The sequence below is a fragment of the Melanerpes formicivorus genome, unplaced genomic scaffold (genome assembly GCF_026170545.1).
Source record: "Melanerpes formicivorus ecotype bairdi unplaced genomic scaffold, bMelFor1.0.p_v2 SCAF_33, whole genome shotgun sequence".
NCBI lineage: Eukaryota > Metazoa > Chordata > Aves > Piciformes > Picidae > Melanerpes > Melanerpes formicivorus.
The window spans coordinates 6,013,387-6,028,133 of NW_027142385.1; the positions used below are offsets into that span (position 1 = coordinate 6,013,387).

Sequence of the window (14,747 nt, forward strand, 5' to 3'; positions counted from 1 at the left end):
TTACTTTTTGCATGTTTTCTGCATCCATGGCAACTATTTTCAGGTTGTTTCTCTCCTCCTCTAGATCTGCCAATCTCTGCAGCAAAGATTCTTTATCCTTCCGCAACTCCTTACATTCATCGTTGGCCCGTTTTGCCTGGCACTTCATGCTCTCCAGGTATTCCTGTAGTCCAGCAATAACACTTTCTAAATCCTTTTTCAGTGCTTCATTTGATTCTATCTGACCTGCAGAAATGCAAAACAAATTTGAGACTGTCAGGAAATCACACTTGCTTATCACACAAACAAAACTGCCTTTCTTCATCTTCTCTAAGCCATTCACCTACTGAAATCTCTAATAACAAGGAGTAAGTAGAGCTCAACCAGAAAATGCCTGTGCTGTGTTTTAAGGGTAGGAGTTTCCATATTATGGTATTAACCTGCCCTAATTAGACAGAACCTGCAGTTCTTTGTGCATTCCTGCCCACTGCCCAAGATCTTTGCTACCTCTACACTTATATCCATTTTGTTCCAGTTATTATTTTCATATGCTTTTCTGAGATATTTACTCTCACACATACCAGGTGTATAGTAAAGGCATACATAATCTTAGTAAGTCAGTTTTCAACTTACCCCCATGTTAAGAAAAAACAAGCAAGCAAATAACCCACATCTCTGTAAACCACATTCCTTAACCACATAAAGGTGAGGTGAACAACATATCATTAAAAACAGTATTTAAAAAATTCCCCAAAGCCTCCTTTCAGATCAGTTGAGAAAGGTTTTGAACCTTTTCCTGCACACTCTGCATTTCATTTACACAAGGATAAACAAATCTGAACCCCCAATTCAATTGCCATCTTAGCCTAGACACAAAACAGGCTGCACAAGAAACATTTACCATCAGTGAGCTGTTGCTCCAAGTCCTTAATTTCCTCGGTTTCCTTTGCAATCCTAGAGAGCATTTCATCCAGGCGACTCTCCAGCTGCCTGTAATGTTTGTTCATTACATCAAACTGCTGTTCTTTACTGGCTTTTTGTGCTTTCATGTGAGCCTGTAAATTAACATTAGGAAGGGTGATGTGGGACAAGGTCAACACAGATTTAACAAGCCCAGTCAGTATTTTAGCTCAGCTCTGCAATGTCTTATACCAGCAGTAAAAAAATCACAAGTGCAGTGTGTGTTGTGGTGCTTGGTTATTTTGGGGGGTTCTTTGGTTATTTTTCCTCATTACTGCCCCCCAAAGAGCCCCAGATAGACAAGCACCCTGTGTGACTAATACTGTGAGCAGTCTCCCCCTTGCCCAGGCACGATGAATAAAGCCTGCACTTATGAACGATTACTCAGGGCTACCACCTTTCTTCCTGTCTTTTACTTTTTGTTCTATTTTCTCTTTCAGTCAAGAACAAACATGAATTGCTTCAGAAGCTTTAATCCTGTCGTCCTGCATTGCCTTCACAGCAGATGATGCTTTAGAACATGTCAGGTCACCACCCGAAGGAAAACTCTGAGCAGCCAGCAATCAGGGCAACTTTATAGCCAAGGTTTACTTAAAAGAGATTCATTTTGCTTTTTAAGCATCCCTGGGAAATGCACTGCCCCACAGCTCACAGACTCTGGTCAGGACTTGATGCATTTAGTATGAATTAGGGTGATTGTTTCAGCTGCATACAAACTGTGGTTATCACCACAATACAATGCTCTGTTTCCCACTGGTATTCAATCAACCACAAACAACTCAGCTGTCAGAAAAATTGGGAAAATACAGAACTGCAGTCATAAAATAATTCTACAAACAGAATGATAATCATGATAAATTATAGTAACAATTTTACAAACAGAATTACAGCCCTGACAAACAATAGTTACTGCTCACTTTTTGAGCAGCTTGTTTTTCTGCTACTCAAAAGAAAAAAGCACAAAATAAATTGAGCCAACGGTAGAAATTTTAAATAGAGCATCTCAGGAAAATCACTGATTGCTCAAGTTGCTCCTATAACAGAAGGAATGGGTGAAAACCAGAACTTTCTACACTTTGGATGTATTGAACCGGAAGTCACTTGTAGCATTCACATTCGCACAGCTCAACTTGTCACCTCGTTAAACACAAACGACCATCTGGCTTCCGAAGGGGGAGTTTCACCCAGTAAAACCCGAGCAGAAGCGCCGCTCCCGAGTCATTTAGCGGCAGCTGCCGAATGGCACGGAGCTCAGTTTAAAAACCCCAACACTTACAGCTTTGCCTTTGTCTTTTCTTCCTCCGAGCGCATTTGCAACACGCCCCACCCCAGATCTAGAGCTCATTTGACTACAGAACCGGTATCTTCAGCACAGAAAGCAACAAGTAGCGCGTCCCATGATCTCCGTCCGCCCCTGCTCCCGCAGCCCGGGAGGAGCGGCGGGGCCGGAGTTCCGCTGCCCGCCCGGGCCGTTCGTTCCCGTTCCCGTTCCCCGTTGCCGTTCGGCGGGCGGTTGGCCCCGGCCGGCGCTTCCTGTGTTGTGATTTGAAGCGAGGGCGGCCCGCGGGAAGGGCCGGGCTCAGCCTCTGCGAGGGGCTGGCCGGCAGCTTTGGGAGCTTGCCCGGAACGTGTACAGGCCTTCTCTTACTCAACGGCTGAGAAAATTAATAAATAATATATTAAAAAAGCATTTTTTAAAAGAGTTTGAGGGCCTCAGCTCAAAAATAGGCGCCAGGCATGGAAAATCTTTGCATACACAGGAGCATCGAGATGACCCAAAAGGCTCTCATTTAAATGGCATCAGCTTTCTTAAAACACTACAGTAAAAATAATTCTAACTCATTTTAAGTTGAAGGTGCTTGAAAGGGGTGTGTTGCTCTCTTCTCCCTAGTAACAAGTGGCATGAGGGAAGAAAACAGCCTCAAGTTGCAGCAGGGAAGGTTTAGATTGGATATTAGAAGAAACTTCTTCCCTGAGAGGTTTCTCAGGCACTGCAAGAAGCTCCCCAGGGAGGTGGTTGAATCCCCAAGCCTGGACATATTTAGAAGACGAAGAGATGTGGTGTTGAGGGACATGATTTAGCATCAGCCTTGGTAGAGTTAGTTAACAGTTAGACTTGATTTTAAAGGACTTTTCAAACCAAAACAATCCTGTGATTCTGTCATTTCTAATTCCTATAGACATTTGCTGTACCCAAACACAGTTGTTAACTCAGAAATCAAGTCTTTCTTCCCTGTAGATCAAAAAAAATGAGACTATCAAGCTAGAGCTGCTCTTGGTGTATACAGCTTCGCCCCGACCCTGGAATGTGCAGCCTGAGACCTTGTTGAATTTATCAGCAATGACAGGACTGTATGTGACAGCATGAGATCCCACCAAAAAGGTGCTATGAATCTTCTCAGAACTAGAACTATTCATTGAAAACTGATTCTAGGTTTAGGATGCTGGACTATAATGTAACAAAGCTGCTGCTGCTGCCTGTAGCTTTCTGCAGTTCACACCCTGCTGGACTATTAATACAAGCTGTCACCACTTCAGCCAGGTCAGCATCACCTGCTCCTCTGGACACCTTTTCTAGGCCCACCTTTTATAGACTTTTGTGCCAGTGCAAGAGCTCTCTGACAGAGCAGCGCTTCAGCTATAGGTCTGCAGCAGGTACACAGAGCTTCACAAATGTTCAAGGCTAGATCCTACAGGGTTTCTTACACAGAAATTATCCCCAAGGCTCTGCACAGCAGGTTTTGGCAAAGCATAAAGATCTTGTTCTTAATGTGCTGTACAGCTGCACTGAAAACGAGCTGCCCAAGTGTTTTACCAGAGTTAATTGGTTTGGGGCTTTTTGCTCTTTTAAATTGTGAGGAGTTGTATGTTCTTCAACAGCAGCTAAGTGATTGATAAATAGCAAAGGAAAATAATTGATGAAATGGGCAGAACTGAATGGTAATGAATTAAAATATCCTTGACTACGCTTCTCAGTACATTAAAAAAATAATAATTTTGATTTACTTACATGTCTTGGATCTTCAGGATTTACTGAAGCAAGAGAACTCTGCAACTCTTCAAGCTCTTTCTGTTTTTTCCCTATTTCTCTTTTCTGTTTCTCCATTTGTTTTTCCAGTTCTAGAGCTTCCTTGCGTAGCTGATGCAGGATTTGTATCTTTTCACTCAGCTGCTGCTCAAGACCTTCCTTGTTGGCCTGTAACATCTGGGGACAGCATTAGGAGGTTGGGTAAAACAGGTGAATTGGATATACACAGGTGACACAGACTGTTTTCATGTTAAGTCAGACTAGTTTAGCCTAACAGGTTGCCTAAAAATGATCTATTAATTCTCTTGAGCCTTCTGGCTTTTCTGAAGATAAAAACTCATAGGATTTGCTAAAAACAGGGAAAATAGACAAAAATCAGAATATATCTTACAAGGCCTTTTCTGACCTAAATGGTTCTATTATGTGAAGTCTGGGTAAAACTTCCTTACTCCTGAACACATTATGTCATGTGCCATCAGCACTGCTTATGACGCTGTACCACTCCTCTGTTACTTTCTGTTCTGCTGAATAAACCTTTAAGGAGCTATAAGGTTATGGCTCTTGGAACTGAGAAGATACATTCAAATTGCAGTCCAAGCCTCCTGCTGGGTAATGCATTGACCCCTAACTGTCCACTTGCTGCCTATTTATGTCCTTCCAAAGCATTCTGTGGACATTTAACAACCATCATCCCATGGAACATGTTTAGCTGCAATTATTTGCACTAAACACTGACAGCTTATTTATAAAGAAGCTATCCAAAGCCTGCAAGACTTTTCCAATGCATGACAAATGGATTTACATATGCAAAAGAGTGTGAGAGAAAAATCAGTTCTATTTTCTATATCAATGCTGCTTCAAATGTTTTCTCATGCTATTCATCTTTGCATACTTTTTTCTGAGCCAGAGCATCCTCCAGTTGTTGCAGTTCCCCTGTTACTTTCAAAAGTTGTTGTTCTGCATTTCCTACTGCACTCTGCAGTTCTTCTAGTTTTCTTTGTGCTGCAGACAAAAAAAAACAACACAACCCCCCAACACATTAGAGAGTTCTGTAGAACACTGATGTGCATTTTTCTGTTAACACACAATCAGAATGTTTTATTACAGCAGTGAGAACTAAAGCTAAAAGATTCCTGTTGCTCAAAAACAGCCTACAGTGTTTTAATGAGTCTTATACAATTAATGGACTGTGAAATCTTCCCAGCATCCTCTTTTCAATAACATTCAGCCCTGTCATCCTGAGTTATCTTAAAATAGTAAAAAAACTAATTAAAAATTGTAAGTTTTGACCCAAAATGCATCGAGCAGTGTTCAGAAATGACAGAATTTAGAGCCTTTGACACACCATTGATTACTTTTTTTAATGTCAAACATATCAAGCATTTAATAATCCATAATATAAACTCCACTGATACCCATATTTTAAATCTCATTTGATAGGAATTAAGATTTTTACCTGAACTGATCTTTCTTTCTTTCTCCTCTAGTAGCTCATCCACAGTTTGGGGCCGCAATTTCAGCTGGGGTTTCCTAGAGAAGTCATCTCCATCTGGTTGCATTTTTCCAATCTCCACCTGCTGAGCTTTGCTAGCCATGTAGCCTTCTCCTATGAACATATTCCTTTTATACCTGGCCTTACCAATGTATGGGCTTTCACCAGGGACACTGTCAAGCTCAACATCCTGAAAGGCATGAAGCAACACGTCTTTGTATCCATCTCAGAAGTAAGGCTGCAGTCAACTCAGAATATACATTTAACTCCCTTAACAAGCATATAAAGTAAAATCAATGTGAAATTAGGAAAATTGGAAGGAAACAGACTACACTTGACTTGTTTGGACTTGAACATCCTTGTTATTTTATAAAGGAGTTAAAAACAAACCACCCCAGTTGGAGTATGATTGATCAGCTTGCTGCAAATGGGCAAAGCAAGTGGATATGTAACTGGAGGAATTTTTCTTCAGGTGTGAGGCTTAAGAGTAATAGAAATTATATTTAAGCCCATCACATTGTTCCATGTAAGCTTTACTCAAACATAACTTTAAAGGTCATTCATAGTTAATGATCTTTGCATTTCTTGTTCAGACTGCTTTCATTCAGGCATCTCTACCATTTTTTGCAGGTATGACAGTTTAGCTCTACTAGGAGGAAAAAACCACCAGAGAAAGGACAGAAATTCTGATACCATTTAACTCAAGACTGTTCTGGCTTGTGCAGTTTCTCCAAGTGAAAGGGCCTCCAAAAATAAGCTGGAAGGCTTGGCTAATAATCAGAATGAAATGTTTGTTCACTGACTCTACCTAGCTCAAACATGTGTGGTAATAACAGACACTAAGGGTCACTGAAATTCAGTTTAGTTCAATTCTGTTAAAAAATGGAAGCATTTCATTATAAAAGTTAACTAATAACTCTATACAGAGATGTATCTAGTAGAGAATTAAAACCAAAGAAACTATGTTTTCTATTTTCCAAGTTGAAAAGCAAGAGAAACAGTAATGAAATGATCCAGTATTTAAAAATTATTACCTCTGATGGAAAATAATTTAAGGGCTCAAACTTTGCATCAATCTTATAAAATGCCAGCTCCTGTTCCAACTCATACTGCTTCTGGCAAGCCCTGGTCAGCTCCATTGTCTTCTGCTTTAGCTAAGAAACCAGAGAACAAAGTAAGCTGCATTCACTCAGGTGTCATCATTATCACATACATTTCAATTAAGCAGAGAGCAGGGCAAAGACATTCACTTTGAAACAAAGCTCACAGCAGAAAAAGTTAAGATGGTGCATTTTGAATCCTAAATATCACAAGGTGCAACTTTATTACCAGATACAATACAACAACTAAGAGTAGACAAGAATTACTGTAACACAAAGGATCACATGAAAGGCCTTTGAAGTTTATGCAGATCGAAGGTTTGACAAGAAACTTATCACTAACAGGATAAGATAATAATTTGGGTACCATGTTTCAGAAGACTCTATGCCAAATAATGCATTTACTGCTACTAATGAGCAGTGAGAACTATTAACTCTGATTGTCTGGAAAAGAAACAAAATATGTCAATTGTCAAGTGCACAGAGCTTATGCTTCTCATTTTAGCTTAACCTGGTGCTACTTTGGTTTTCAGGTTTTGGATCATCTATTTTTTTGGTAAGCAAAAGTCCATCATGTGATTTCTCTTTAAATCAACTTTTCACAATGAATACCTGGGGTAGAACATGCAGCAAAACTCCAATAGACAGTGGAAAGCAGGACTAACAGAGGGAAAGAAATAGAACAGACTGGAATGAAGGAAAGGCTTGAAGGGAGACATTTAAAATCTGATTTATGTCATGCAAAAATTAATTGTTTCAGAGAACAGAAAACACAAAACCAAGAAAAGCCACAGTCAATATAATGTCTCACTGGAACACTTTATACAAATGCTCCTAATTCAGTAGACATGCAAATGAATCCTAGAAATAAAAACAACCATGCGACCCAGGAGCACCATAGGGCTACCTTTAGTGAAGAACAAAGGCACTGTGGAAAGGGAACTGTGACAAACCAACACACCAGCTAAAGGAGGAAAGAAGCAAGCAAACTTTGTCATCTAAAGGTTAAAAGCAGGTTAAGTGGAAAAATATATGCTGCTAAATCTCACTGTACTGAAAGCTACATTTTAAAGTTAGGCTGCTGGTTACTGTGTGTATTCCCAGTAGTGACAGCTATAGAAGTATCAGCTACAGAAATTTGGAAGGATAAAGTTTGAGAGGATGAGTTCAACAAGGAAAATAAAAGCCATAGATTAAGTTCCCACCAGGTCATTCCCAACCAAGCATTCTCAAGTCGGTAGGGCTCTTCTTGCTTCTTATAGCTACCCATGAAAGATACTCTGTCAAACCAAAGAGGATGTGAAAGAAGTACAAATAAACTAGGGGACTTCACCCAAAATAATAACACCAAGGGATATTACTAACACAGAGCTTGTATGCATGTCTTGCTTTTGAAAAAGCATTCCATCTTTAAAGTGCTGCTGCAATAAGGGAAAAGTCCAAACAACACAGGAGATTCAGCACATCAGCAATTTAGCAGCCAGAGGACACTAAACTTTTCATCAAATGACAAGTTTTTGAACAAGCCAACAAAATTACTAGAGACAAATAAATAAGTTACTATAAACTATAAATTACAAGACTGATCCTGACTGCTAGTTCAATATACTTACTTTTGCCACAAAGAGAATACTGAAGAACTAGTCAAGGAATAGTCACTCTTTACAAGTTGAAATGCTTAAGCTTTGTCTCTCTTAAAGATAAATCTCCAGCCCCCTGCGCTCTTACACTAACAACTGTTTCTCACAAAAGAGCTATTCCAGCTGTCTTACCAGTTCATTTTTGGTGTCCAGGTACCTTTGAAGGTCTTCATAGCTTTGTTTCTGTTGCAAAGACTTCTCTTTTAATGATTTGTTGACTTCATCTTGATGGCGAAGTTGTTCAAGCACTTTGGACTGGTTAAGTTTAAGATCCTCCATCTCTTTTACTGCATTTTCCAACTCTCTTTCTAATTTTTCTATCTCTTCTGAGAAGCAAAAGCAACAGAAACATTCAAATAGAAAATCTTTCCATCTCAACTTTAATGTGGTGTAATTTACTAGAATTCTAGCAAATCACCATTACCTAAATTAAACCTCTCTAGAGCTTCCTTCCTGTCGTGGCTTGTCACTGGCTGTCCATCCAAGTTTTGCAGTGCTCTCAGGTGGAATATGGTGTACAAGCGGTAGTGAGGTAGACTTACAACTGGATTATCAGCCAGGAATAGAGAAGTCAGATCTTGTAGAGGCTTTAGTTTAGCTATATCTTGGAGCTACATCAAAGAGAAATGGAACAATGATTAGGCATCCTTTCAAGATCCACCCCTATTATTGAATTTCTGAGTGTCCGTACTGTCTTAACGTTAGGTTCACCTCAAAGGATCTATTTCAGTGATTCTTATAAAGACAGAGTACTATGACTAAAGTAACTTCCTAAAAATCAGATTGGTATTTTTTTCATAGGAGAAATAAGGAGTGCCAACTTTAATCAAGCTTGACTTCGAAAATGTCAAGATAACAAGGCCTGGGGATATGTACAACATTCCACCTCTCAGACTAAAAAGAAAGGGGAGTTTTTATCATGAGGAGTACTCAAAGCTAGTGATCTCTCCTCCAGAGTAGCATGACTCCTTCAGGAGTTGTATTAAGTGATCTCATTTCACAGACACCCTTGTGTAGTTGCAAAACATGGAAATTAACCTGGGCAGCAGAAGTAAATCTAGTCATGTCCTAAACACATAATACAAGCAAATGGATTATTTATAGGTCTCCAAAACTGTATCATTAACTTATGATAAGGGACACCACCAATAGCATGCACAAGTGTCTGCATTTTCACCAAGTTTTTCCCAAGTCTCTAAAACCTTTCCCTTTCCTGAACAACAGAGTCCAGGTTTATGCTTTGAACACCTGTCACAAAACGAGTTTCTGATAGACAGCTCAATTAGGCTTACAACAGTTGTGTTTCTCAACAGACTTTGTGGAAAGACACTCAGCAATCATTCAGAGTAAGGTAATCAATGTAAATATACCAGTTCACCTCATGAAAGGATCAGGAGCAATTACTGTTCCTCACTATAATCACTTACTGATGATAGTTTATTCCGTTTCAAATTGAGGATGCGCAGGGATCTCAGTTTCTTCCCAACCCACACAGGAATGTGCTCAATCTCATTCCCAGCAAGATTCAGCTTTTGTAGATTCTGCATATGTTCAATACCTTCAATTTTACTGAAAATAAGAAGAAAACAGAACTTACCAGCCATGGCAAATTGACAGTGTAACTGAGCTGTTACAGATAAACTACAGCAAGACATTTCACCAAATAACTATCATCCAAGAGATTAGGAAAAGCATCTGTTTACTGCAAGGGATTCAATTCCCCTTAAATTACACCAGCTTGCTTCCAAGTACTACATTTAGACAAGGGAAAAGAATTCATAGCAAGACTTTCTCACTGGAGTAAGACCTTGTACATATTTTCATTTTAATATTATTTTAGTGTGGTAATTTGATCTTAATATGTACAATTTCTTCTGCTTCTCCAGAGAATGTCATGGGACACAGATGAACCAAAATAGAGATATTTTAGGTTTGGGGGTTTTTCTCCATACAGAGCAAGGATCAACTGTAAAGTGACAGCATGCAAGACTACATTTTTTAGTGGTTTTTTTTAAACACTAAATAGCTAATGAGGGAAACATGCAAAGTTTTAGTTTTAGCTTACTTGGGCATTTATCTAAATATAGGAGTGTTATATCAAAGTATAGGAGACTGTGCTCTTGTGACCATAGTATTTAAGTAGGAACCAACTGTGCGTTAGTAAAATCTGAAAACATACAGCAGTAGCTAAGAGCTACTCTGATCCTTCCAGTTCCTGTTGAGAGAGAGGAAGTGGTGTGAATGCAACATATAGAAATGCTGGGGTCTTGCTTACTTCCTGTTGTTAACTTCTCTACTGCAAAGTCAGGCTCGTGTACAGATCACCATTCACTAACAGAAAAATGTAAAGAAAGAAAGAATCTTGCTGTAGGCTGAACTGTTTCCCTTCAACATTTTTATACCACTCAGCCAAGACACCAGGCTCTCCAAACAGTGAAACAGGCAATTTAATGAGTTGATGGCCTGCCCAGTCAATTTTTCTCCTAAAGGAAAACTTCTTCAATTACTGTAATAATACAAAGTAAAAGTTTAATTAATTTTAGGAATGCATTTAATTTGTGTTACTGCACATGCTTCATTATGGCACCTGGAAACTTGCATTTCTGGCTTGGTCTCCTAGGTAAACAAGTTTAACTGCAGCCATGGTATGCTAACAGCTCCTCTCAGAACTATTAACCTTATAATACCTAAGAGCTTAAGAAAATCTCTTCATATGTAACTGATGGGAAATTCACCTTAAATGCTCACATCCAAGAGAGCACTTACAGTAAAACTGACATTCTCTCTTAAGCATCTGGGCTTACCAAACCATCAGTGTTTCTGCTTACCTGATCTTGTTGCAAGACAAGTTGAGCTCACGCAGCTTCAGCAGTTTATCCAACTTCTCAATCTTCTCTATCTGATTGTTACTGAGATTTAGTGACTCTAGTTTGGAGCACTTTTCCAAATTTTCTACATACTAAAGAACAGAAAATTAAACCTTTATTATCATAGCTTTTTTTTTTTTAAAGAGAAAGGCAGATTTTTATTCTTAACAGTGACCTATTCATTAAAAAAATATATACTTTTTAAATCAGTTTAATTATTGCATTCACTCTGCTTTAGGTACAGCCTACTGTAGTGCTGGAAAGAAGAAAACTAGGTCTTAAATTCAGAGTGGACCAGTCTCATCTACACAATGAAAGAAACTAGCACAATCCAAAAGCCACAAATGGTGCTCTGAACTTCATCCTAACTGATCCAAATTTTCTTTTGCACAACTCTCCACTGACAGGTTTGGCTTTTGGGGTTTTTTTTGACAGTAGCTGCTTGTAGAACTAGGCTAACATAATTAGAATGTAGCTGTTTATATCCACATACCATTAGGCCCTTACTAAAAATATAAAATCAAAATTAATTTTTAACTTGGGTTAATTACCATTTTCAGACATACCTTAAATTTCTTCTCTCCAGTCTTTGGGGTTGAAAGATTTAGTGAGCTTATACATGTCAAGTTTTCCTGTTTAGACAGACCTTTTATAAGGGGTTCGGTAATGTACCTGACTCCTGGACTAACACCATTTTCATCTGAAATTAAACAGAGAAAACTACTGTCAGTAGTGAAAAAAGGGTGACTTGAATTCTTTTCCTTCACATTTAATACTGGGGAAAAATGGAAAATTATCTCCTCCCCCCAGAGGATGAAAAGACGTAGCAGTACACCAGCAGCATTTACAGGAAGTGACACGTTAAAGTGGTTACAGCCCTTCGAAAAAGGCACAGCACACATCTCCCTTTCTCCATCTTTCCCCACCAAAGAATGTAAGGAGGAAAACACTCATTACACAGATTTCATTACCATCATTTCCACACTGGAGTGTCAAAAGTCCAAAGCACATTTTTCAGGATTCTTGCCAACAGATCACACATCTTTAATCACACAGTTCACAGAACACTGCCTTTTTCATGCTTTCAGCATGTACTTTTATACCAGCAGTTATTTATACAATACCTTTATGAAACTTAGACTCAAAAGCAGCTTCTAAATTTTCTGCTGTAATATCAAGTTGTTGGTGCCGCTGCTCCATGCTTTTGCAAGCAGATGGAGATGTCTGTTGACCAAGAGGAGATGGCGATCTGGTACTTGAACTGACAGGAGACATTGGACTAGGTGTCCGAGAAGCTGACCTCTGTGGGTTTCTACATAATGCTTTTTTCATGGAGCCTTTCTTCATTGCCAAAAATACAGAATATCATATGACCAATATCTGGAAGAAGAGAATTAAACATTAGTTTGTACAGAAGTCTAAAACTTAGTGTGCATTCCAACAAAGGTGCTTAATGACACAATTCATCACCTCAGATGATAGGGTTTGGGACATCATAGAAGTGATATCTGAAAAATTGTCCTTTGGAAATGTCCTTGGAAACTATTTCCAACAATGACATGATGTGACAAAATCACATGTAAGCCAATCTTCCAGTGGGTGACAGCCTCCAGTTTTCATGGGCTAACATATCTGGAAGAGTAGTACAAGTGTTTACCCACACCATTCTACAGCACACTAGGAACTGGCTGAACTACTTTCTGGTTTGCAACTCATCTTGGGAACTGTTCTGCAATTCGTGGTTTACACAAAGTCTATTAGGTCTGGACATAATCTCAACTCAGACTAACACAGCTGGCAGAAGGCAGAAATGAGAAGACTTGTTTCGATTGTTTCTACCAGAGCTAAAAATCACCCATTTTGTGCTAGAAGAGTGAATACAAGCAAAATAAAAGAGCAAAAAATGGGGGCAGGGAGAGAAAAAAAAAAATAAATCAGTCTATCATTGGCATTCCTTCAGTGTTCCCCTTTGCTCCAAACAAGTTATTCTGTGGCTGCCTGGAAATTCCACAGAATGTCAACAGAAACTTCCTCCAGTGACAAATGCATTTCCCTAGGGGTAAGTGTAGGAACAATCCTGTACGATGCGTTCCACGTGTCCAACCCCCTTGTAGTAACCATCTCCAGCTGACAGGCTTTTCACTAAAACCTCGATCCAGTAAACAAAAAGCACATTTTTAACACGGAATCATAGGCTTTTAAAGGAGCTTTCAGCTATGAGTAATTACATTGTCTCCTAACTTGAGATTTTCTTGATTAAAACGTTTGCTTTTTTTTCTTTCCCCCCCATGAATCTTGAAAAAGACTAAACCAAGGCGACACTCTCTTCTACCTAGCTCTTGGGAGCACCACTCATTCAGAGCCAGAAGAACGAGACTGAAAGAAGCAAGAAAGGGAGAAAGATGATGAAATGCTAGTGAAATGCTACCCTAGGAAGCTTCTCCACGCTTCTAGGGAAGCAGGCAGGCATTTTAATGCTGATTCTTGCGAACAGACCGGGCTTTAGCTAGAAAAACCACGCCTGAAGTCTCCCGTTGTAACAGGAGGTGAAGTGGGGAGCGTTGAGCAGACCTGGCCGCGGAGGTGTGCCCTGGGCGTACGCCGCGGCCCGCCAGAGGGGTCCTCGCTGCTGCCCCTTCCCTCCCGACCCCCCGGGTAACGGCTCTGCACCCGCCGCGGTCGCCCCACCCGCGGGCGACTCAGGTGAGCCACCGGCCCCTCTCGCCCTCCTCCACCATGCCCGGCCCGCACCTGACAGTATGACGATCGCAGACTGAGCCCCGAGCAGAGCTCCCTTGCGCGGGGCCGGGCCGCGGGCAGCACTGTGCCCTCAGCCCACAGTGAAACAGCAGGGAGCAGCGATGCTCGCCGCAGGAGATCCCAGTTCCCGCCGAAGGCGGTTCCCCTCAAGGCACCGCTTTGATTACCTGCGTTGACATGGTAACGCCGCTTCACACCGGAGCACTGGTGGGCAGTGGCGGGCAGGGCAGCCTCCGGGCGGCCTAAGAGTGAAGGCACCAGCACTTAACACACTTCTCCTCCTCCTCCTCTCTTCCTCCGTCGAGCAATCGCCTTCTCTACCAGCCTCCAGGCCCGAGGTGCTGCGGCTCCTTTAAGAGTCCATCCAGAGCGGCCGAGCCGACGCCATTTTGTCTGGTTGTTGGCCGGTGACGAGTGAATGGGCCCGGGGCGGGGCGGGGCGAGACGGGACAGGTCCCTCCCAGGGCAGCTTTCCCGCCGGTCATGGGCCCTGCGGCGCGTGCGCCGCTTCCCTGCCGTTCCCGCCGCGCCGCCTCAGAGGCGGGCGGTGCCTGCCCGGCCTCGGCTGTGAGGGAGGAGGTTTTGAAGAGTTTTGTTCTAAATAAAGCTTAAGTGACTGTATAAATAGCAGTTTTGGTTTAGTTTGGTGGGTGGTTTTGTCTGGGTTCTTTTTTTTTTTTCTTCTTCTTTCCTTTTGGGGGTTGGCTTTGATGTTGGGCGTTCGTTCTTTGTGTTTTAGCTGTATGTCCGTTAATACATGCGTGTAGAATGGTACGTAGATGGATCTAATGCACACACACCCTGTAGCATTGGAAATAAGTATGTTTAATCACGATAAACTCAATTGCAGTGAGCCTGAATTTCAACCATTTTTCACAGGGGTCTTTAAATCTCTTGCAACCATTTTGTGCTGTGTTAGTA

General features: G+C 40.9%; 1 protein-coding gene across 5 annotated transcripts in view; it reads right to left on the reverse strand.

Annotated features, from left to right (window-relative positions):
- Positions 1–14,240, reverse strand: part of CNTRL (centriolin) — a 35,518-nt gene extending 21,278 nt beyond the window's left edge. For 2 of the 5 annotated variants that reach the window (XM_068155831.1, XM_068155834.1), the window contains exons 1-14: positions 13,994–14,240; positions 12,191–12,446; positions 11,633–11,766; positions 11,028–11,158; positions 9,627–9,768; positions 8,624–8,810; positions 8,332–8,525; positions 7,467–7,523; positions 6,494–6,613; positions 5,424–5,649; positions 4,860–4,969; positions 3,950–4,144; positions 881–1,034; positions 5–225 (exon numbers count right to left, since the gene is read on the reverse strand). In XM_068155831.1, coding sequence (XP_068011932.1) covers positions 5–225; positions 881–1,034; positions 3,950–4,144; positions 4,860–4,969; positions 5,424–5,649; positions 6,494–6,613; positions 7,467–7,523; positions 8,332–8,525; positions 8,624–8,810; positions 9,627–9,768; positions 11,028–11,158; positions 11,633–11,766; positions 12,191–12,413 — 2,094 coding nt within the window. In that variant the 5' untranslated portion in view covers positions 12,414–12,446; positions 13,994–14,240. Of the gene's footprint in view, positions 1–4; positions 226–880; positions 1,035–2,215; positions 2,528–3,949; positions 4,145–4,859; positions 4,970–5,423; positions 5,650–6,493; positions 6,614–7,466; positions 7,524–8,331; positions 8,526–8,623; positions 8,811–9,626; positions 9,769–10,474; positions 10,591–11,027; positions 11,159–11,632; positions 11,767–12,190; positions 12,447–13,993 lie in introns of those variants that run through there. The other 3 variants (XM_068155832.1, XM_068155833.1, XM_068155835.1) reach the window with 3 other exon arrangements.
- Positions 14,241–14,747: the final 507 nt, after the last annotated feature.